This window comes from Rhinolophus sinicus, linkage group LG02 (genome assembly GCF_036562045.2).
Source record: "Rhinolophus sinicus isolate RSC01 linkage group LG02, ASM3656204v1, whole genome shotgun sequence".
Lineage (NCBI taxonomy): Eukaryota > Metazoa > Chordata > Mammalia > Chiroptera > Rhinolophidae > Rhinolophus > Rhinolophus sinicus.
The window spans coordinates 2,615,001-2,637,499 of NC_133752.1; the positions used below are offsets into that span (position 1 = coordinate 2,615,001).

Genomic DNA, 22,499 nt, shown 5'->3' on the forward strand with positions numbered 1-22,499 from the left:
GATGGTTCTGGGGGTGCCTTTGATCGGCCCCAGGTGTTGGCTGGACATTAAGCTGAGGCATAAAGCGCTGCTGAAGCTCCCAGGTGAGTAGCTGCGCTCACAGCGGTCAGGCCTTCCAGGCAGGGCTGGTCCTGCACACAGAAGGCTGTTCCCCCGGGGGCCAGGAAGAGGTGAGGGGATGGGAGCCTCTCCTCCTTGGCCACCCCATCCTAGGCAGGGCCCTCAGCAGCATGTCCTGGAAAGCAGATGTGCCCCGTTGGGCCGAGGTCAGGGCCTGGCCGACCTCACACTCAGCTCTGGGCTCCAGACCGTGGCAGGAACAGGCGTGTCTGCTTGAGTTGGACCAAGAAGCCCAAAGTGTGTGGAGTCATGACTCTGCTCCCCAGGGCCCTCCTGGCCAGCCTACCGGCCCCCTGGCAGCCCAAAAAGCCTGGATAGTGCTGGCTCAAGCAGAGGCCGCTCTTATGGGGCAGGTAGGGGTGGAAGGTGAGGGGAGAGGCGCATCTTAGCCCTAGTGAGGGGACTGCCACCCCTGCCACCTTTGTCCAGGGCGGGGCCTATTCGCAAGCCTGAGACATCAGGTCAGAGCTACGTCTCCTTCCCTCAAATTTGTCTGGAAACCCAGCCCTGTCCTCCACCGGCCTCACAGCCCCCAAAATTGAAAACTGATAGGTCCCCAGAGAGGTTCCCTCACCCTGCAGACGGGCCGTCATAGAGCAGAGCCCACCCTATTTTTTCTGGGTGGGGCACCCCTATTTCCTAGAGACACCCCAGGCCCTGCATTCCCTCTCCCCAGGTTGCTGCATGTCCAGCCCAACGGCAGGGGTTGTGAAATCCTGTTGTGTCTTCTGGCTGGGCAGTGAGGGCTGGCCTTGTGAGCACAGCAGCTTGGGCCATGCTTGCAGCAGGAAATGGCTACCCCTGGGGGGCAGTGATGCCCGAGACCCGAGCCTGTCTCGGGTAGGAAGAATGCCCCTCTGCTCAGCGAAGGAGGGCGTGAAGTCCAGGCTGGTCGAGGACCCGCAGCCATGAGGCAGGGTGGCTGAGGGCCTGCAGCCCAATACCTGGCCCTCCCTCGCTCCCTCCCTAACTTCTGGTGTGCGAGTTAAACCTCAAGACTGTGTACTTGGACTTGTAGAGCTTAGAAAGCATAGGCAGGTGATCAGGTGAGGATGGAGGCCTGTGAGAGAGGGTCCCCAGGTATGGGCAGGTGGGCAGGTGAGGATGGAAACCTGGGGGGGAGGAGGGAAGGCATGCTGCTGGACGTAGGCCTGTCGAGGAGGGGCTCCAGGCTTAAGGGACACCTGGGCCTAAGCCTGGGTATTTGTGCTGCATAACAAATTATTGCAAACTCAGCTGCTGAAAACCACACCTAGTCATTACCTCACAGTTTCTGTGGGTCAGGAGTCTGGGCCAGGTTTTCTGCTCAGTCTCAACCGACTGTAATCAAAGGGTCTGCTGGGCTGGCAGAAGTCAGTTGCAGGACTGAGGTTCCCATGGTCTCAAGGGCTGCCGGCTGCACTGCTCAGTTCCCAGAGATGCCTTCAGCGCCCTGCCACGTGCCCCTCCATAGGAAGGTCAGTCACATCATGGCTGCTTGCTTCTTCAAGGCTATGGAAGCTCTGCAGCTCCACAGCTGGCTGTCCTCCCCTCCTCCCCCCAGGCCTCCATCCTCATCAGCTCACCTGCCCACCTGCCTATACCTGGGGACCCTCCCCCACAGGCCTGCAGGGAAGGCTGGACCCTCTTTTAAAGGGCTCACCTGATTAGGTCAGGCCCACCCAGGATAATCTCCCATTTGACTAACTCAACATCAACTGATTAGAGGCCTTAATTACATCTGCAAAGTCTCTTCACCTTTTTCCCATAATATAACCCAATTGTGGGAGTGAAACCCCATGATATTCACAGTTTCACCTGCACGCGAGGGGAAGGGATTACAAAGTAAGAGCCATTTTAGAGTTCTGCTTTCATCTGGGTCAAAGCATACCATTGTTGTTTTTATTCATATTTTCGTATCAACACTGGTGAGCTTAATAAACCCTGGGAGAAAATGCTAGATGTTAATCTTAGTGGGGCAAGGACCATCTGTGGGGACAGAGCCAGGTGTGCAGTTTCCAGGCTCTCGACCTCACGTGGAAAGGTGCTGGCTCAGGTAGTAAATGGCCATCAACTGTGATTGGATCGCCATCAGCTGTGGCTCATTGGCCTTCAGCTGTAATCAGTGAGCCATTGGCCACTAATGTAACTGCTGTGGCTATGCTAGCAGCAAATGGGGGCTAGAAAGAAGATGGTGGCTGAGCTAGCAAGAGCGGATTGCAGTTAGCATGGTGCATTGCAGTTAGCAAGTGAGGTGGGTTGGCAGAGAAGCAGATTGCAGACTGTGGTTCGTGTGGCTCCTGCTTCCTGTGTCTCCAACCCAGCCACCAGCAAGAACATACTGGTATGACTCCCCTATCTATGGCTCCGTGGGTGTTCCTTTTTGGCCTCACCATATCCTGCGTTCTAATGTGGGGAGCGGGACCAGAGACCCTGCATGACACCATGCATGATAACCATCACCATCACCCCCTTTTACAGATGAGAAAACTGAGGCACACAGAGGGCGCGTGCCCTGGCACATGAAGGATGCCTTCTGCTCCAAGTCACATCAATCAGAGAGAAGCAAAGCCTGGACTTGACCATGTCCTGCCCCTGCACTTGCAGACCCCCACCCTGCTGCCAGCAGACAGGTCCCACCAGCTGCACAGTCTATGATCGACAGCCCCCATGCCCAGGCGAGGCAGTGACCCCCAGGGAAGCATAGCTGATGGCTACCAAGTTCACCCAACCAACTGGGGTCACAGATGGTGCAGACCTGAGTCTGAGGGGCTCCTAATGTCCCCAGCACACTCTCAGGGTCCCTAGACACACCTGTCCGCTCACCTGGGAGGTCCTTTGTGGCCTGCTTGAACCCCTCTGCTGATGGGAAGCTCTCTTCTACCATCTCCCATCTCTGAAGCGCTCTACCTGGGAGAGAGCTCAGCTTCACACCGGGGCACACCCACCTCCTTGCACTCTCACCGGTTGTTCAGAGGTGATGGAGTTGCTGTGGCTCCACAGTGGTGAGGATGACAAAAGCTGCTGTGCATCCTTCGGATGGTTACAATCCCTCTCTGAGCCTTGATGTCCTCATCCAAATCTGAGGCCAACCTGGGCTTGGTTCAGCATTTGCACCTTGGATGAAGCTGGAGCTGAGAAAGGAGGGTGGGAACAGCTGTGCTGCAGTGGAGTGCCGGAACCTCACAGTCAGGTGGGGCTGTGTGACCCTGGACAGGTTGCTTTCCTTGTTTGGGGTGGTGGGTGAGATTCTCTAGGGACCCCCAGCAAGGAGTGTGATTTCATCCCCCGTCCCAGGAGCTCCTCCAGGAAGGGTCATTTGTCCTGGTCCCCACATGGCTCAGCACTGCACCTGGTTAATGGAGCTTGCACACAGTAGGTGCACAGTGAGTCTGTGTGGGAAGGTGAATAACCCAGTGGAGACACCAGCACTTCCTTCTAAAACTGGGCCGAGGCCTCTGGGCTGTTTGCCCATCGGTGGATAGGGCTGAGTGCCTACTATGTGAGGGCACATGACTATCTCACGCCCACTCTGCTAAAAGAGGGCCTGAAGGGTTGCTGCTGGGGGCCCTGGCCTTCGAAGGAGCAGAGCAGGACTGGGCTGGCGGCCTGGGGCCCGAGCCAGCCAAGCCCTGGCCTCTCTACCTGCCTGTTCCTTGCCTCGGCTACAAACGAGGGGCTGGTTGCCAGCTTCTGCGCACCCACTCAGTGCCCGGGACACAGTTTCTCTTCATTCTCAGAATCTTGAGGTAGAGTTTGTCTTCAGTTACACATGGAGAAGAGACTGGGAGTCTAAGAGGTTACGCGACTTGACCAAGTGACTCCACCTTTGGCTCAGTGTCTCAGCCTGTGGTTATGGGCGCCCCTCCTTTAGTAACAAGGGTTGTTAACAGGGAACAGGCAACTATTGGCCAGGGGTCCGGCACTGAGCTGAGCCTGGTGTTTGAACCTTCACTTCAACCCAATTCAGGGTCTATCAGCTCATTTTAATTGTGACCAAACTGGAGCTCAGAGAGATAAGCTTTCCCCATACCCCGCAGCCTGTAAGTGGGGGCTGGGATCGGAACCCCGGAGTTGGATGGCCCAGCCTCCCCTCTAGGCCTCCAGATCTGCTGCCTGAGAGCCATGGGGTCCCAGGAGGCCAGTGGCCCCAGTGGGACCCGGGCGGGAGGGGCAGGGGTACGACAGCTTGTGGAAAGACAGGGAAGGCATGGGTTCTAAGGCCTCTGTTCTCCATCCTCTAGGCAGGTGGTGGGTGTGAAGAACCCACCACCACTGGTCCCGCTGCTCCTCGTGGCTGCAGGGCCAGGCCTGGGGCTGCCTGGCCAGTAAATGACCTCAGAGCTGTGTGTCCTCGGGGTTATTGAGAAGGGCACTTCCTGCTGCATCCAGCGCGAGTCATCGGGCCTTCATGTTTTCAATTATGGTGCAGCCTCTTCCCCACTTTCAGACCCAGCCACAGAGAGGGCAGTTTGAGGTCAAAGTTAGAAAGTTTGTCAGCAGCTCTGCAGGGACTAGTTCCTTCCTTAGGAGGCACGAGTTCTGGAAAGCTCTCTGCTGTCCCCTGGCAGCAGAGGACTAAGGGGCCTGCCGGCAGCCTTTGAGTGGGGCCAGGTTCTGGGGCTGCAGGTACCCTAGGACCAGAGGAAGGAAGGATGGATGGAGCTCCCGTCCTCTTCCCCGAGGCCGCTGGGCCCTAACACTTGTCCTGGGCACAGAACCAAACCCAGGACTGAATTAGGGCTCTGTCCCACCGGCAAGTCCCTCTCCAGGCCTCAGTTTCCTCTTCTGTTAAATGAGGTTCTTGGGGGAGGGAGAATGAGAAGTGACTGTTTTATGGGTACAGGTCTCCTGGGTGATGGCAATGTTTTGGAACTAAACAGAGGTGGTGGTTGCACAACACTGAATAACAAAAACGCCACTGAATTGGTCACTAAATGTTTAATTTTATGTCATGTGAATTTCACCTCATTAACAAAATAAAGAAAAAGGAGCTTGGAATAGTGCTGGTGGGTGAGAACCACCCGGACACCCACAACCTCTCTGAGCCTCGGTTTCCCTGCCTGTAAATCAGGGAGAGAATTTCAACGAGGGATGCCTGGGTTCCTTCCTGGCCCTTGGCTTGTCGCTGCGGGACGGTGGGCAAGCGGAGCAGGTGGAGCAGGTGGGGAGGGCTGGGGTAGGCGGCCCAGATGAACCTTTAAATACACTCACTAGGCAGCGGACTCCACTGTCCCTCCAGGCAGGCTGGCAGGCTGGCAGGGTGCTTCCTGTGCTGAGCTCTGGAGCTCTGCCCCTCCCTACCTGCTGTGTGATGGTGGGTAAGGCACCTAACCTCTCTGTGCTTCTGTTTCTTCAGCTGTAAACAGGGATGCTAACAATCCCAACCTCGCAGGGCGGTTTGAAGATTAAAGGCCGCGTATAGTGCTGGACACTCAGCGGGGGCTGCGGGAAGGGACATGGCACCCAGGGAATTCCACGACCGTCTCCCGCAGACAGGCAAGAAACGGGGGTTTGGGGGGCGTGACTTGCCTAATGCCACGCCGTGAGTGGCTGGCAGGGTCCCGGCCTGCGTCTGTGGGATCACAGCCTTTCTGCTCATACCTGAGGACAGGGTGCAGCAGCAGAGTGGCCCCCGGGACACTCCCTGGAGGCTAACAGGGAGGAGGGCTGCGGACGCAAGGAGGCTCCTATAGAACATTTATTGCTACTCAGTCCCTCCCTTCCTGCCTCTGTTTCCAGGAAAATGAGCCAGCACGGCCCAGTCCTGAGAGGACAGGGCTCTCAGACAGACGGGGATCCACCCGCTGGGGGACAGGCCCTCAGGACGGGTGGCCGGGCACCAGCCAGGCTGCCCGCCCCCAGCACCGCTGAGGGGCCAGGTTGACCCTGCGGACGTTGAGCTCCGAGGCGAAGGTCCTGGCCTTCTGATAGAAGAACAGGGACTTCTCGCGGTCCAGCAGGAAGTTGTGGTAGATGGTGGCCAGGCGCGTGTAGATTTTCATCTGTGCCTCCTTGTTGCCCAGGTCCACGGCCGCCGCCAGTGCCAGCTGGTAGTACCCAGCTGCGTCAAATGGGTCCTGATGGGGAGATGTGGCCTTTAAGTAGATGCCACATTACTTGACCCTGGGGCAGGGGCGGCGCGCGCAGCCTGCCCACCACCCATCATCTCCCCCTTACACAGGTTACCCCACCTATGGCCTGTGGCAGGCGGGACGCCCTGGGGGCCAGTGACAGAGGCCCCTGTGGCCTCAGCCCCTGCATGTTTTCCTGGGAGGAGCCCACCTGCTCCAGTGGGGCTGCCTGAAGGTGGACTCGGCCTCATGTCCGGCTCGGACCTGGCAGTCTGCGTGGCTCTGGACAGGCATTTTGGCTAACCTGGGTCCCTCTGCGCTCTGCACCCCCCGGAGCCAGGGCTTCGAAGCCTGTAGTCCTTGCCCTCGGCTCCTGCCGGATGCCTCTTCCCCCCTCAGCCCCGGGGCCTCCCACCCACCTGGAGGACGTCTGTAGTTTTCGCCTTGGGCTGAGGGGGGGGGTCTGACTGCTGTTCTAAGCGCCCACTGCAGAACCCACCCCAGCCTCGGGCCACCACGGCTCATCTCCCTCTTGCTCCACGTCCACACTGACGCCACCATGTCCAGAACCCTCCATGGGCCAGGCTCAGCACGCAGCTCCTCACAACATTCCCTAACATTTTGACAGAGCATGACGTCCCAGGACATCTCTTCCCATTGCGGATGCATCTTTGCCTGAGCCCATCATCCCAGGTCAGGATGCCCCTCTCCCCGCCCTGACTCTTGTCTCCCACCCCAGCCTCTGCCCAGGTCTCTCCCCCCGTACCCAGGTTACCAGAGGGACCTGCTCTAAAACCCAAACCAGGCCTGTCTGTCCCCTGCTTATGATGGCTCTCCAGGACAGAGGACAAAGTCTGAGCTCAGCAGCCCTGGCTCCTCACTGCCCCACACAGAGCAAGGAACCAAAAGGAAATACAAGCAGGTACATGCAGCAGTCTCACCAACACTCCCCCAGCCCCTACCAGGTGCTGGATGCTGTGCAGGGCAGACCCACGCTGCCTCTGGGGACAAGTGACCACAGAGGGTGTCTGGGGCTGTGGCAGAGGGAAGCCCGGCAGGCTGTGGAGCCTTGGGTGGCACCTGACTCAGCCTGGGGAAGGTTGGGAGGGCTTCCTAGAGGAGGTACATCCCAACGAAACAAAGGGAATTGGCCAAAATGGGTGGTTGGGGTGGTGGTGGTGGAGTGCATGTGTGCGTGGAGCAGTTAATGGTTGGCAGACTCAGGACCACACCACATCTGTCCCATTCCAAACCTTGCTCTCAGCTATGACACGCCACCCCAGGCGAACAATGACCCATTTCAGTGAGACCATCAGCAAAGGTACTTGTGGACCCCCTGCCCCTAGGCAGCACTCGTGGGCCCGGTCCACCCGTCTTTTTCCTTCCCTTCTGTGTCCTGTGCAGGGGAGCCCTTGGGTCATGCACAGGGCATGCAGGGACCTCTTTCCCTCCTGGGTACGTGGAGGAGGGCGTGAGGTTGGCCAGTGGCCCCTGAGGGAGTTCCAGCCTTGCCCAGTTGGTAGACAGGCCTGGCGTTGACAGAACTGTCATGGCGTAGCTGTGGGCAGGGAGCCCGTCTGGAAGGAAGCAGAGTTCTTTGCCCCTTGCCCCCAGCTGCTGGGCCCAGGGATCTTGGTCTCTCAGCTGACTGGAGGGATAAGCCCCTGTCCCCACGGCCCTATCCCAGGGTCTGAGATGAGCCAGCATTCTCAGGGCCTGGGGCTCCCCCAGGCCTGGCTCCCCTACACCCGATCCTGGGCAAGTCTGTTCACCTCCTCAGCCTTTGTTTTCCCTTCCTGTGTTGAACTGCTTGGCAATCAGTCATGTGGATCCTGGGGGGTGGGGGATACAGCACTGTGCAGCCCCATCCTCAGACCACCCAGGGGTCAGGGGTACATGGTGAGCCCACGTCACAGACAGCAGACGGCTCCCGGCAGACAGAGCTGGGCTGAGGCTGGCTGCAGCCCTGCCCCACACAGAGGAAGGCCTGGCTTGGAAGGGTGGGCACTGACGGGGTGTGCCCAGCTCGCAGGTCACAGGTCATGGGGTAGTGGAATCTCAGTTTTGTGAGATCGTGGGGCCGCAAGGTCTCAGGTGCGAGAGCCCCTCCACACGGCTCCTAATCTGACCTCAGTCAGGGGCCATGCCTCGCCTGTGTCCTCCCAGTCCAGTGTAGGCACCAGCTCCTGTTTCACAGTAGAGCATGCAAAGAGCCGATCGCATAGAGTTTGAATCACAGAGAGCCTAGACTATACACAGCCCGCATGGCACAGAGCCGGGACAGCACAGAACCTGGATCACACAGAGCTGGATTGCTCAGAGTCTGGATAACACAGGTTCTGGATGGCTCAGAGCTTGGGTCACAAAGAACCTAACCACAGTGAAGCTCAGTTGCAGTGGTCGCCACTGTCTACGGGACACCACTGCCTGCATCTGACATAGCAGAAAGCCATAGTGACCACTTCTGACCAGTAAGTGTCACCAGCACACAGCCAGGGCCGCTAGGAAGAGGTTGGGGGATAGTGGCCCAGCTCTGACAGGGCAGCAACTCATCCTGACTTCCTGGAGTGGTGTCCCTGCTTGGAAACCTGGGGTAGTCGCATCCTATCCTGAGCCCAGGTTTTCTTCTGAGAAATGGGATGATTGTTCCTGCCCCACCAGGTGACGTGTGGATTAAAGGTATCTCAGGATCCCAGGAAGAGCTCTGTATAGACTGGCAGGCTTCCTGGAGGAGGTGCCAGGATTTGGGTTCCATCTTGCATCGTGGGTGTCTGGGGATAATGGTGACTCCTCCCTCACCTCCCAAAGTCATCTCCCCCCTTTCACATTTTTGTAGCTACCTCCTGCTTGACTGTCCAGGCTCAGCTTTGCAGTCACCTCCTCCAGAAGGCCCCCTGACTGCATGCCCTTTTGTCCTTTACTCAGTGGCTGCCATCATCTGTTCACATATCAGCCTCCTCCACTGACCCTGAGTTCTGAAGAGCAGGGCCTGGCCCTGGTGAGAGCTCAGAGACTATGCTGACTCTGCCTGTTCTTCACAGCCAGGCCCGGAGCTCCCGGGAGACCACTGGAAGGGATGCTGGAGGAGGACGTGGACCCAGGCCCCCGGGGTCCAAGTGCAGATCCCACCCGAGCCTCCTCTCCCTCCGCCCACCTTCAGGTCGTAGAAGATGATGTCTCCGAGCACCAGGTACACCTTCACGTAGTACAGGGTCTCCTCGTCGAACTCCAGGGGCGAGTTGCAGAGCGACAGTGCCTTGAGGTAGAAGTGCTCTGCCAGCTCGCCTTGGCCCAGCCGGTGGTGCAGGGCGGCCAGCCGGTGGTAGGCCACTCGCTCATTCAGCCGGTCCCCTGGGGACACAGGCAGGGGCACACATGAGGACACATTGTGTGGGGCGGTGGGGGCACAGGCCCGTCGGGAGCACCCATGCCAATACCACCTCAAAGCTCCAGCCAGTCACTTCCCATATCCAGACTCACTTTTCCCACCTGTAAAGTGGGCCTTATAATGCCTGCTCCCTGTCTACCTTGGGGGTGTGGCAAAGTGGAGGATTTGGAGGCCCCCGCTCCGAGCCTGCACATAGCCACGTGGGTGGGACGCATGGGTCACTGTTTTTGAGTAGGAGACCCCAACGGTCATGCAGTCTGTGCACTCGTAGGCACCATGGCTCAGATCAACCTCAGACATGACATTTGACCCTCCTGGGGTCTCAGCAGCCGCAGCAGCCCCCACCCCATCCTCAGGCATCACCAGCCTAGGCTGTGTCCAGGACCCTACCCTTTCAGGCCAGCGCTGTGGTGCCTGCACACAGACCATGCTGTGCCCCTACTGTGTGCCCAGCCCTCTCAGGGCTCCTTGTCTCTGGGGGAGGACGACGGCCTGGGGCAGCACAGTTAGGTGCCGAGACAGAGGGATGCTCGGCATCTGGAGACCGGCTTCCGGAAAGGGGGCTGGGGTTTCTCCAGCCAGGGAACAGCAGGGACTGGCTGAGTGAGGGGAGGGGACAGCATGCAGCCCGGCGTGTTCAGGGACCTGTGAGAAGCCTGGAATGCGGGCGCACTGGCTGGCCTCATGGAGGAGGCCGCAGAGCTGGCCAAGGAAGTCCAGCCACGCAGCAAGCGTGCTGTTTCTGAGAGAACCCACAGGCCCGGGCAGGGACGGGGAGGAGCCTGCAGCTCTCCTGGGGCGGCCTCTGTCACCTTCTGCTCCTGTCCTCCTGCTCTCAGAGGCGGAAGCCCCCGCACCAGGGTGTGGGGCTTACCCAGGGTGATGCTGAGTGCCAGGGCCATGTGGCCGAACTCTAGGCCCTCCTGTGGCGTCTCCAGTTCCTCCAGCAGTGCCACCAGCTTGTTGCAGAGTCTCAGCTCCGCCTCCTGGTTCCCTGTGGTCACAGCCAGGGGCAGCGCCCGGTCCTGCCCACACAGGCGGACGGGTCAGGTCTCTCAGAGCCCCAGACACGTGCTGGAGCTTCCTGCCTGCACTAACTCCCCTGGCTCTTTACACAGCTCTGTCGCCCGAGAGAAAGGTTAGCTCAGAGAGGTGCTGACACCCCCAGAGCCATGGGCCCTGAGCCAGCGGGGGTGTCACCTGCAGCCCATCTGTCTGCACTGCATAACTTCAGACCAGCTCCCCCTCTTGGGCAGTGAGGGCCTGACCAGGAAGTCTGGTCCCCCTCTACGCTCTAAAAATGCCACATTTATCTGAATCACAGGGGCTGAGCCACACGCGGTGAGCTGGGCAGACAGGAGGGGACAAGCCGCCCTCCCTGGGAGGCACATGCTGACTGGGTCCTGGTCTCAGTGCCCCCACTGACGTGCTGTGGGCCACGCTGAGCCTCAGTTTCCTCGTCTGTAAAATGGGGATGAACTAGCACCCTGGGGCTGTTGGTGGTGCCCGAAATGCATGCTTCCAGCCCAAACAGTACTTCCCCTCTCTGTACCTCCAGGCCAGGGTGGGGGTCAAGACCATCCCAGGTGAAGCCACTGGCAAATTAGGCTTGTGCATGAGGTGGCCCTGCCTCCAGGTAAGAGGCCTCCGCCGGCCACACCTGTGCTGTCCCACCCACTGGGGCCGCTCACCCGGTAGAAGGACACGGCTTTCTTCCGCTCCCAGGTCCCGTTGAAGAAGATGTCCCCGGCGGCCTCGAATAGCCCCAGCCCCAGCTTGGGGTCCCCTGTGTACAGCGCTGCATTCTGTGCAACCTGTGGGGATGCGGAGATTCTCCTGGGACCTGCAGTTTTCTGGCAGGTTGAGGTGGCCTCCCCACCCCGTGGGAAGTTCACAGACACATCCCGGCTGCCCTGGGACCCGCAAGCAGCCCTGTACACCCTGGACTACACAAACACGTGCATTGGAGGCCACTTCCCTCACCTCAGGAGTGACTGGCCTTGTGCATTTGGGGCCATTGTCACCCATTTGTGTGAGGGTGATGATTTAAGCCCTGTGTCCTATGAAGAGTCCTGTCCAGTTAAAGCCCTGGGAGCCGGAGGGTGTGGACTGCTGAGGAACTTGGGGCAGAGCTGAGAACAGGCCCCTGGATTCCACCGGCCGTGCCCAGACCATGGCATGCTCTGCTCCAGCCTCACTGGGGCTCCCCAATCCTGACCCTTTTGCCTCCGCTGATTTTCCTCCATGACCCTTAGTAACACCTGATGGTACATGCCCGCCTATCTCTCCCACCCGAGCACTAAGGTTGTCGGCTTCTCTGCTGCATCTGGGGTCTGGCACAGTGCCTGGCGCATAGTAGGTGCTCAACAAATACTGGGCAGTGAATGACTGCACTAGCCCCGCCCACAATCCAGCCACGCCCAGCTACTCGCAGTCCCAGTACTTGCCACATGCTGGGCACCTCTGTGCCTTGGCACCTGTGAGTCTGCTGCTGGAACACCCTTCCCAGGGAGGGCACTGGCCCCCACTCGTTGCAACTCAAACCAGCCTGTGCGACCCAGAAGGACAGGAGCTCACCCTCCAGCTCCTTTCTGCACCCCCTCGTGTCTGCCACAGCCCGGGGCCCCAAGTCAGCATCGTTTGAGAGCCTGTGCCCCCTCAGCCATAACTCCCGCTCTGGGATCCTCAGCCCCTGGCCAAGGGAGGTACACAGCAGGTGCTCAAAAATCAAAAAACTCACAAGGCTCATGAGCCTCCCAGTTTGTTCCAAATCACGTCATATTTAAAGGAGACGTGCCATATGCTGCTGGAGCAAGGTCCTCTGTGTGTCAGCTGAGTGGGCACACTTATTAAGCACTTGCTGTGTACCAACACGGGGGCGGGGGCTACTGTGAGGGGCACGTGCCTCTGGCCCCCGGGAGCTGACCCCATTGTGGAAGATGCTGACAGCAGGAGTCCAGGGGCAGTGGGGGGCCGGCCCGGGCACCCAGCTCGCAGCAGGCGCTCGGCAGTGGTTCAGGAGGGCAGAGTGAGCACGCGCCCGCTCGTACCTGGATGTACATGTCCACCAGCTCGTTCTGCTGCAGGAGGTAGTAGATCTTCCCGGCCCGCAGCCAAGCGTATGCCTCCTGCTCCTTCCGCTGCAGGTCGATGAACACCCCCAGGCTGCGCTTGGTGTAGTCCAGCGCTGACCTATAGGCCCTGCGAGGAGACGCGACGGTCAGAACAAGCACACTGGGCCAGCCACCACGCGAGGGAGGGCACCAGGCTCTTCCCACGCCGGTCTGCTGACCACGGACCTGGACTGTCAGGAGTGGGGTCAGGTCCTGCCCTTCCCAGGCTGATGGGAGAGGGGGTGGACACTGGCTGCACTGCTCGTCTGGAAAATGTAAGGGGCCCTTTGGGGGAAGCGTCAGCGTGTGGCCAGGGAGGAGTGCACTGTTTGTCTCTGCCCGGCTCCCACACACTGGCACCCCACCTCTCTGGGCGCAGCAGGAAGCTCTAGCACCGGGCAGAAATTGAGAGATTATCTAGGCTACAGTGTCTTAGGCTCAAGTGGGCATCAAAATCATTCAGAGGGCTGTCAAAATGCAGATTGCAGGGTGCGGCTCCCCAAGTTTGTGACTCAGCTTTCTGGGGTGAGGCCTGAGAAAGTGCATTTCCAACAAGCTCCCCGGTGAGGTGGATGCTACTGGTCCAGGGACCCCCTTTGAGAAGCACTGATATAGGGCATCAGCCCATTTGTCCTGCTGTGAAACTGAGGCACGAGGGTGGGAGTGGAGCCGAGACTGGCCCTCCCAAGTCCTTTGGAAACCTGGCTCCCTCTGCTCTCTCCGTGTGTCCCCACACCAGAGGCCATGTGATCAGTGAGCGTGTGGGCCCTGCAGGCTGCATGGCCCGGGCCGAACATTACCCCATCTGGTAAGGATGCTCAGTGCAGTCTTCTCGGGGGACATGCGACCCTGAAACCCTGCCCTAGGGGACAATCAGCTGTCTTCTGTGTACCAGACTCCTCCAGGCTCAGATGGCTGCTGTCCTTACATCTGAGGGCCGGGATGAAGACCAGACCCCCTGGCCTGGAGCTGGGCCAGTGGGAGCAGACTCAGGGCAGGCAGAGGTCAGCTTACAGAAGTTATCATGGCAGAAAGAACAGCCCAGAAACACAAGCTCTGTCTCCCCTGGGGAGGTGTGCAAGCAGAGACCAGAGGACATATGTCATAGGACTCAAATGTCATGAGCATTAACTAGGACGACCCCCAGGCCTGCCAGCTCAGAGCTCGCCTGGTGCTAAGGAAGGAAATGGTCCCCAAGGAGGGGCTGCCCTGAGAGGGTGGCCCAGCATCCTTGCCATGCCGTCCCACCCCACAGAGCCAGCCCTCACCGCTCAGTGCCCAGGGACAGGTAGAGTTGACTGATGGTCTCCAGGAGCTGCCCCTCCAGCACCTTGTCGGCCACCCTTTGGGCCAGCGAGAGCTGGAACTCGTGGTAGACGACACACTGGGCCTCATTGGGCTTGACCTTGCTGTAGAAGTGACACAGCTGCTGGACAGCATGCAGCTGGCCTGGGCAAGGGAGACAAAAGGAAGAAGCCACTGTCATTCATCAGAGCAATGACAACATTTGCAGGGTTCAAAGGCCCCTGCTCAGGTCACACAGTGATGAGCACACCATCACGGGGCCAGGCAGGACACGTTGTAGGTGCTCGAGAGATGGCACCGACCATTTTTGTAATGCTCCTCAGGCCTGGCTGTCCTGGCCAGGCTCTCACCACACCAGGATCCCTGTTTCCACTTCACAATTTTCCTCCTGGCCAGGACAGGTGCAGCTTCACACTGAGCTGACAGAGCAGGGCACTGGCATCCCCATGCTGCAGGTGGGCAAACTGAGTCCAAAGCTGAGTCCAGGCATGCAGTGGAGCTGGCATTCAGATTTGGCTTCCGGCATTCTGGAACCAGTGCTCCTTCAAGAAGCCAGGCTCCAAACCCCAGCCTTACTTGCCTCTCCTAAAACCAGGGTCTAAGGACAGTCGAGAGCTTTCACTATTAAATATGATCTGGCTGTCAACAAGGAAAGAGAAGACGTGCATGATATCATGAACCAACGAGACCGAGTAGATGCCTACAGAACACCCCCCAACAGCACCAGAACACACATTCGTCAGGGCCCATGGAACATTCTGCAGGACAGAACAGAGGCTGGGTCATGAAACAATTCGCAAAGGTAAGAGGACTGAAATCACAGAGTCTGTTTTCCAGCTACAGTGGAATGAAATCAGAAATCAACAACACAAGTAAGTTTGCGAAGTTTACAAATATGTGGAAATTAACAACATACTCCTAAACAACCAGGGGGCCAAAGAAGAAATTGCAATGGAAACCAAAAAATGTTTTGAGATGAGTGGAAATAAAAGCATGACATACCAACATGTATGGGGTGCAGCAAAAGCAGTGTGTGGAGGGTCTTTATAGCTGTAAATGTCGACATTTAAAAAGAAGAATATTTCAAATAAAAAAACCCTCAAACTTCTACTTCAAAAAGCTAGGAAAAGAGGAGTTAACTGGACCCAAAGCAAACAAAAGGAAGGAAAAATAAGATTCGGGCAGTGATGATTAAAAACAGAGAATCAAAATAATCAATAGAGAAAAATCAATAAAACCAAATGATTTTTTTCTTTTTTTTGGACAAGATTAAGAAAACTGACAAATCTTGAGCTAGACTGACCAAGAGAAAAAGAGAGAAGATGCACATATCTAAAATCAGGAGTGAAAGACGGGCATTAATTATAATCATGGATGCTGAGCTGATAGAAATAAAAGGATTACAACAGAATACTGTGAACCATTGTGCACAAATTAGATAACGTAGAGAAAATGGACAAACTACTGAAACAGCCTAAAAAGTGGCCCAGAGCAGGCACTGGGTGACCCTGGGTATCACCCCAGCCTTTTGTCACCTCGCTGTTCAGTATGGAACGGGGACCACGTCATCCCCTAGGGCCCCCAGCTTGACATTCCCAAGTCTGAATCCCTGAGCGTCCTGGGGACGGGGCCTCATAGGAGGTTTGAGAGAGGCCCACGGGGACCACTGATGAGTATTCATTGCCAACATTTGCCTGAGGCCACAGGGCAGGTCTGGGCACCCAGCTCTTGGTTCTTCCTGGAGGTCCAGAGGGCCCTTGCCAGCCTTGGTGAGTTTCCTACATCCCTCAGTGGCTCCCCAGTGCTCTGGGGGAAAATGCCAAACCATAGCCTGTGTTCCCCAGCACTTGCCTAGGCCCCCAACCGAGGTTTTCACCACCCACCAGCCAATCCACCGGAACTTTGGACCTCCCTGCATGGCCCAGCTCACTCACCCCAGGGCCTTTGCACAGGCTGCGCCTTCTGCCAGTCCCTCTCCCAGTGCTCGCCTAAACCTCAATCCTCAGGTCCCAGACTGAACAGACGTCCCTGATCCACAAGTCAGGGCCAGGAGTCGACCATCACCACACTGAGCACCACTTTGCTGGCTCTTGTGACCTGGACATCTGTTCCCTATAATTGGCAGCCAGCCCCCAGCGAGGACCACTCAAGTCCCATTTGTAGGTAGAGCCCCGCATAGAGCTTGCTCACACAACAAGCTGCTATTGAATGCAGCTAACTGCTCCTTGGCCCTGGGGAACCACCCACCTGGGAGTCCTCTGGTGTGCAGGGCTGTCCGGATGCCTAGGGGAGAGCAGGCTAAGGTACTCCATGTTCGAGTCTGTGTGGCTCCTTCAGCTCAGCCGCCCCTGCCTGGCCTAGGCTACATCCAGGGTGACCCACCACCTGTTTGCCCATGACCGTGGAGATACCCGGCTATGGGGCTTTCAGTGCTCAAAGCAGGACATGCCAGGCAGACCAGGATGAGCTGGTCGCCCTGTTTATGTCTGGCCTAGCGTGGGAACACCCTCGAGCACCTGAGAACAGCTGCTGGTTTCCACCACTCAGTGTTGCCAGTGTGGAAAAACCACCGCCCACCTGTGCTCGCAAACCCCAGCGTGCTCCAAACAGAGATGAAAACATGTTCTTTCCAGGAAGCCAGCGTGGGGCCGGAGCTGGGACAGGGCGTGACACTTACTCTCTAAGTGGTCCGCCTCCACGGCAACCAGAAAGGCCCACTGGTAGTAGCACTTGGCCTGCTGGGTGAGGGCCCTGCGGGTGTATAGGTGCCCCAGCTGCAGGAGCACCTGGGTGAAATCCCGGCCGCACTCCCTGCTGGGCAGCCTAGAGAAGACCTTCACGGCCTCCAGGAGGTAGTGCTGGGCCAGCCCGCTGGCACCGGCCTGCAGGCACAGAGCCCCGAAGTTGGCCCGGACCACCGCCTGGTTCTGGAGCCGGCCCAGGTCCCTGGCCACGCGCAGGGCGCGGTAGTAGCCCTCGGCCGCCTGCCGGGTCCTGCCTGTCCTCTTCAGGGCAATGCCCATCATATTGGCGATCACGCCCTCTTGGTTCACACTGGCCACTGCTGCGTCCAGGACAGACTCCAGGATGTCCAGGGCCACCGGGCTCTGCCCATGAAGCACGTGCAACCAGGCCAGGGCCACCAGGTAGTCCACGACCAGGCGGCCACCGGTCTCGGCACTGGCTTCCACTGCCTGCATCATGAAAGAGATGGCCATGCCGTGCTGCCCGTGGTGGCTGTGCAGCTGGGCCAGGCTGGCACAGAGGGGGCCACGCAGGGCCTGCCCTGTGCCTGGGGCCAGGGGGGCCAGTGCCTGCCTAAGGTAGGGAGCGACCTGGGAGGGGGGACGGTGGGGCTGAGGGGCGTTCCGCAGGACCAGGTCCACGCTCCTGAGCGAGTTGGCCAGCGAGCCCCGGTGCCGCAGCGAGGACACCCTGATGCAGCTCAGTGCCAGGTGGGGCAGGCACTTCCGGCTGTACACGTGCGCCAGCAGCAGGTAGCAGTCTGCGGGCCAGAGGGCGTGCGGGGACCCCAAGGCCCTGTGCAGCAGCAACAGCCTCTCCAGGAAAGGCAGTGCCTCCTCGGGCTGCTTGAGGCGGACGTGGTGCTTGGCCAGCAGGAAGCAGGCGCGGGCTTCAGCCTGCGGGCTCTGGCCGCTGATGGCCCTGCGCAGAGCGAGCCTCAGGAGCTCCGCCTCCCCCTCGGTGCTGCAGACTTGGCCGGGCGTCCCCAGGAGCAGGGCGAGGGCTTTGGGCACCACCTGCCCACACTTCTCCCTGTTCTTCTGCCTCAGGTGCACGGTGGCCAGGTGGGCATACAGGGCCACCACCAGGAAGAGGTCGCCGAAGTGGCCCCTCAGGGCTCCCAGGCCTTCCTCAAAGTACACCCGGGCCTGGGACAGCTTGAGCTTCCGCACGCACAGCCGCCCCAGGACGAAGCAGAGCCTGGCCAGGGCCACAGGAAGGCTAGCCCTCTTGGCCACACCCCGGGCCTGTGCCAGGCGCCCGGCCAGCTCGTCCTCATCGGCGAAGCCACAGAACATGGTACTCAGCCCCGGCGGGGAGAGGTCGTACAGGCCGCGGAAGCAGGCCTTGTACTCGGGAGCGTCCAGGACCAGCAGCAGTGAGTGCAGGGCCTGGGGGTCAGCCCAGCCATCCTCAGCGTCCAGGCAGAAGGAGGACTCCTCGGCACCCGGCGAGCTCGCGCCACTGGACACTGCATGGAGGCCCCAGGACACTGGCTCCTCAGGACAGCTGTGACAGGGCTTGCATTGTTCTAGAACATTCTTCACCTTCTGCAGGGTCTCTGAGTGCAGGCCAGGCAAAGGCATGTCTGCAAGTCACCAAAACCCCCAGAAGGATTAGAGTCTGATCTGAGTCCAGGCCGGGGCAGGGACGTCCCCCCCGAGGCCCAGCGTCCCTGTGGCAGCACTTGGCAGACACTGCCTTCCCAAGGGCCGCCTGAGCGTCTGAGGTTAAGCGGAACGCCCAGCACCCAGAAGACAGTGGGAACTCAGTAATTATGACCTCGGGGGAACACAGATCCATTCAGCCAAGTAACCAAGAGGCCCTCCTTTGCTCACTCTTTCTCGTTTGAACGCAGTTTCAGGAGACTAGTGTCCTAGCTCCGAGATCACTCAGAGATCCCCTTCCCTTTAGAAAGCATCAAAGCCACTTAATGGGATGTCCATTCACTGTGATTTTGTCAGCACTTGGGACCTCCAGTCAGGTGTAGGCGTCCCCATGACATGGTCAAGAGCCAGTCAGAGGAAGAGATGAGCTTGAGCCCAAAGCCACCCCCAGAAATGGCAAAACCAGCCGCCGTGGAGGAAGTGATATGTCCGCTTGCCCAGCTCTAGCATCGAACCATTTCCAACAGGAAACAGTGGGATTGGCTCCCAGACCCCCGGCTCCACTTCACCTTGGCTGGTTTGAGAATTTGAGGCCCATGGTTACTAAAGCGTTAAAAAAAAAAAAAAAAGAAAGAAAGAAAGGACAGGGAGCTGGGGAGTCTGGAGACATCCCAGAGGCCCACAACTGCCTGCTTGTGCACTGTTGGCTTTGGAAAGGCCCAGAACCCAAGGGTTTGTCCAGCGCTTAAGAGCAAACAAGTTCCATTTCCTGTTGGGAAAACATGGGCTTAAAGGGGAATTTATTTGAAAGGAAAAAACCCAGCATCTAAAGACTGTTCTGTTTCAGATTAATATGTAAAAAATGTTCAAAACTAACTGTCTCCTTATAAGTCTGTAAAGTCTAGGAATAAGGAAAAATTAAATCTGGTTTAGTGGCAAATGTCCGACTTGACTACGCATTAGATTAGCTAAGAAAACGCCATCCTCCAGGCGTGTGCTCCCAGCTCTTATCCAGCCCCCCCCCCCCGCCCCCACCCTAGGCAGCCTTTGCTCCCAGGGCCTGGCAGGGTGTGACACCCCCTCCTCGGGGAAGGCAAGCCTGCAGAGTTCTTCCATGTCCTCACCCTGCTGAGGCTCCGGAGGAGGATGGCCCTGGAACAGCCCTGGGGGGCCGGGGGAAGGGGGCTGGCCTCCGCATCCACACCCCCAAAGAAGCTCTTCTGTGTTGATGCTTAGATAGGTCCCATCCCCAGGGAATCTCACGGGTACTCAGGCATTCACGTCCCCAGGACCTGCCTGATGCAGACCCTCTGTGGGCGGAGAGATGGAGGAGCTGGTGGGGAGGGGCGGGTATCCCTGGACCAGCCCCCGCTGGGAAAGGAGCAGACCCTCAAGGACGTCTCCAAAATAAGGCTCTAAATTCAGCGCCCTTTTTACCCTTCAAAGCAGAGCACAGGGTGAATTTCAGCTGCTCTAGGTTATGTGAGAGGAACCGAGGGCCAGGCATGGGCTGGGGCAATGGAGGGAGGGCCCCACCTCCACTGGGCACAGAGCAGGGGGGCTGGCATGATCACTGGGGACCTGCTGCCGCAGGGGACAGGAGCTTCACCTCCATTGCTCCAGCCTCCCCTCCAGGGCAGGACACCCACCCACCAGCACTCCCCCCCACGGAGGAGTGGGGTCTGTGCCCAGCACCCACGGGGGCCAGCTCTGTGGCTTCCACCTGGCATCACCCCCAAAGCCCAGCTCCATGACCACAGAAGCCCTGTGCTGTGTGAGAAGAACCCACCTTTTTCTTCCTGCAGTTCAATCTCAGCTTCTTCTAGTCTGTCTGAAAAGGGAGAGAACAGAAACATCAGCCTGCGGCCTGCGGCCAGCACCCTCTGCCCATGTCTGGCGACAGTGGTGACACCAGCAGGGTAACATTCCTGACTCCAGTGCCCGTTAGGAGCAGTGGGGAGTGGGGGTGCAGCCTGAGGAGCCTCATCTTCCAGGGTCTTCCCCACCCCCACCCCTGCAGGGTTCCATCCTCTCGCGAGAAACGCGAGAAAGGCGAGAGGCCGTGGCTTCTGCTGCCGCCCCTCTGGGGATGAGGGCAGCTTCCCAGTGAAGGGAACGCTTGACTCCATCGGCTCTCCCAGGGAGCAGGGCAGCAGATCTGGTACGACTCCTGCTCCTCTGTGCACTCCTACCCCGCATTCCCTAAGTCCCAGTGTCCACCTCTTTAAAATGGGCTGACACCAACAGCTCGCTGGGTTGCCACAGAAATCAAATGAGAAAAAGAGCTGTCAAACGAAAAGTGCCGCCGACTGTGATAACACAGAGCTCCTGGGAAGTTACGCAGCATCAGACAAAAGGGCCCCTCCACCCCGAATAAGACGTCCCAAGGTGGCTTCCTAAGAAAGAGAAGAAAACCATCTCTTTTTGTCATGGTTGAGGACACACGACACACTTCCTTCAATGACGCTTGGCACTACAGCCTCAGAGAAATCCCTTCCAAGTACAGGAGCGGAGAGGTGAAAGGGGAACAGCATTGTCTCACGAGGACCCGCCCCCAGCAGCACCCACACCCACCCAAGCTGTACACCGTGTAGATGTCTGCGCTGGATGTCCTTCTCAGTAACTGCCTGGCGTCCTCCTCAGAAAAGCACCCTTCCTTGCTGAAGAAAGATCTTTCTTCCTCATTGAGAAATAACACATTTTCCAACCTGGAGAAAATCAAGTGCTTCATTGAAGATCACATGGTTCCAAAGTAAACATTGCACAGTTAGACCACTTTCTACTCCCTCACTTGACAGGCAGTCCCTGCACACCTACTGTGTGCCCAGCAGTGAAGACACCGATAACAAATAAAAACAAAATAGACCCTGCCTTCAAGGGTGCCTTGTCTGGTCAGAAGCAGACGCCCAGGAGCAGAAAAGGCTGTGGCTGATGCAGCGGGTCACAGCAGCCTGGGAAGAAGAGCTCCTGGGCAGCCTTCAAAGCCCCACCTCAAATGTCCCTTTCCCTGTGAGGCCGGTCGTGACATCTGCAGGCAGAATTGATCCCTCCACACAATAAGCTCCTGAGATTTCTTGTATGAGCTCCACGGTGCTCCCACAGTGCCCAGCACAAACACTGTCAAGTCAGGGAGACGAAAAACAGGAGGGAGGGAGGGAGGGAGGGAGGGAGGGAGGGAGGGAGGGAGGGAAGAAAGAGGCCATTTTGCTTATAGGACTAAAGTACCATCATACTATGAAACTTTGACATGTACTGTGAAACTTGGAGCTGTTTTGAGATGTTAAAGAAAAACTTAGCGTAGCTTGTGGGACATTCAACCAAACAACTCGCCTGTGTTCTTCAAAAACGTCACTGCCATAAAAGATGAGAAAGACTGAGGAAACGTTTCAGATGAAGGAGAGAAGACTAAAGAGACAGGACCACTGGTAACTTGTGGTCTGAAATCTTCTTTGGCTGTAGAGGGCAGTAATAGGAAAACGGGCAAAATCTGAATAAGTTCTGTGGGTAATATTCCAGAATTGTATCAGTGTCAATTTCCTGCTATTGATCATTGTGCTGTGGTTAGTCAGCAGTACTGGTTTGGGGAAACACTGCCTTATTTACAAGTAAAAGGACATCATGTTTGCAACATATTCTCAGAGAGCTTAGAAAAAACTAGAAGTAAAACAGAAAAAAAGGAGAAAGCAGATGCCGTAACAAGGGAGCATTTGGGCAATCTGGGTGAAGGGTGTGCAGGAAATTTATGCTCTTGTTGCAGCTTTTCTCTAAGTCTGAAATTATGTCAGAATAAATTAGAAGGAAAAAAAGAATAGCTAACAGGCTGTTCGTTAAACAAAGAATAAAAAGCCAGGGCCTGGAATAGGAAAGATATTCAGGAAATGTTTGTTGAATGAATGAGGGGAGTCATTCGGGCTTCTCCTGCTGTAAACAGGACCAATGGCCCCCGGCCCCGTCACTCTTCCAGGTTAAGAGAGAGGAATAGACTAGCTCAGCCCCTTGACTCTTCCAGCTCAGGCCCTTGGTAAGTTCAGGACCTATTTAAGTCACATGGCCCCTCACCATCTGTTGAGAAATTGTGGTCTCCCCGAAGACAGTGGCAGGGATCTAGACCACGGGCCCCAAAGCTGTGTTCCCCAGAACACCAGCTGATGGAGCTGTGTGAAAAAAG

The 22,499-nt window shown here is 57.7% G+C and overlaps 1 protein-coding gene across 4 annotated transcripts in view; it reads right to left on the bottom strand.

The window, feature by feature from the left end:
- Positions 1-5,021: 5,021 nt before the first annotated feature.
- SH3TC1 (SH3 domain and tetratricopeptide repeats 1) overlaps positions 5,022-22,499 on the bottom strand; it is a 44,800-nt gene continuing 27,322 nt past the window's right edge. For all 4 annotated transcript variants that reach the window (XM_019711525.2, XM_074320779.1, XM_019711520.2 and 1 more), the window contains exons 10-18: positions 20,906-21,039; positions 20,121-20,162; positions 16,657-18,312; positions 13,943-14,123; positions 12,612-12,762; positions 11,253-11,375; positions 10,436-10,586; positions 9,328-9,524; positions 5,022-6,179 (exon numbers count right to left, since the gene is read on the bottom strand). In XM_019711525.2, coding sequence (XP_019567084.2) covers positions 5,922-6,179; positions 9,328-9,524; positions 10,436-10,586; positions 11,253-11,375; positions 12,612-12,762; positions 13,943-14,123; positions 16,657-18,312; positions 20,121-20,162; positions 20,906-21,039 — 2,893 coding nt within the window. In that variant the 3' untranslated portion in view covers positions 5,022-5,921. The remainder of the gene's footprint in view (positions 6,180-9,327; positions 9,525-10,435; positions 10,587-11,252; positions 11,376-12,611; positions 12,763-13,942; positions 14,124-16,656; positions 18,313-20,120; positions 20,163-20,905; positions 21,040-22,499) is intronic.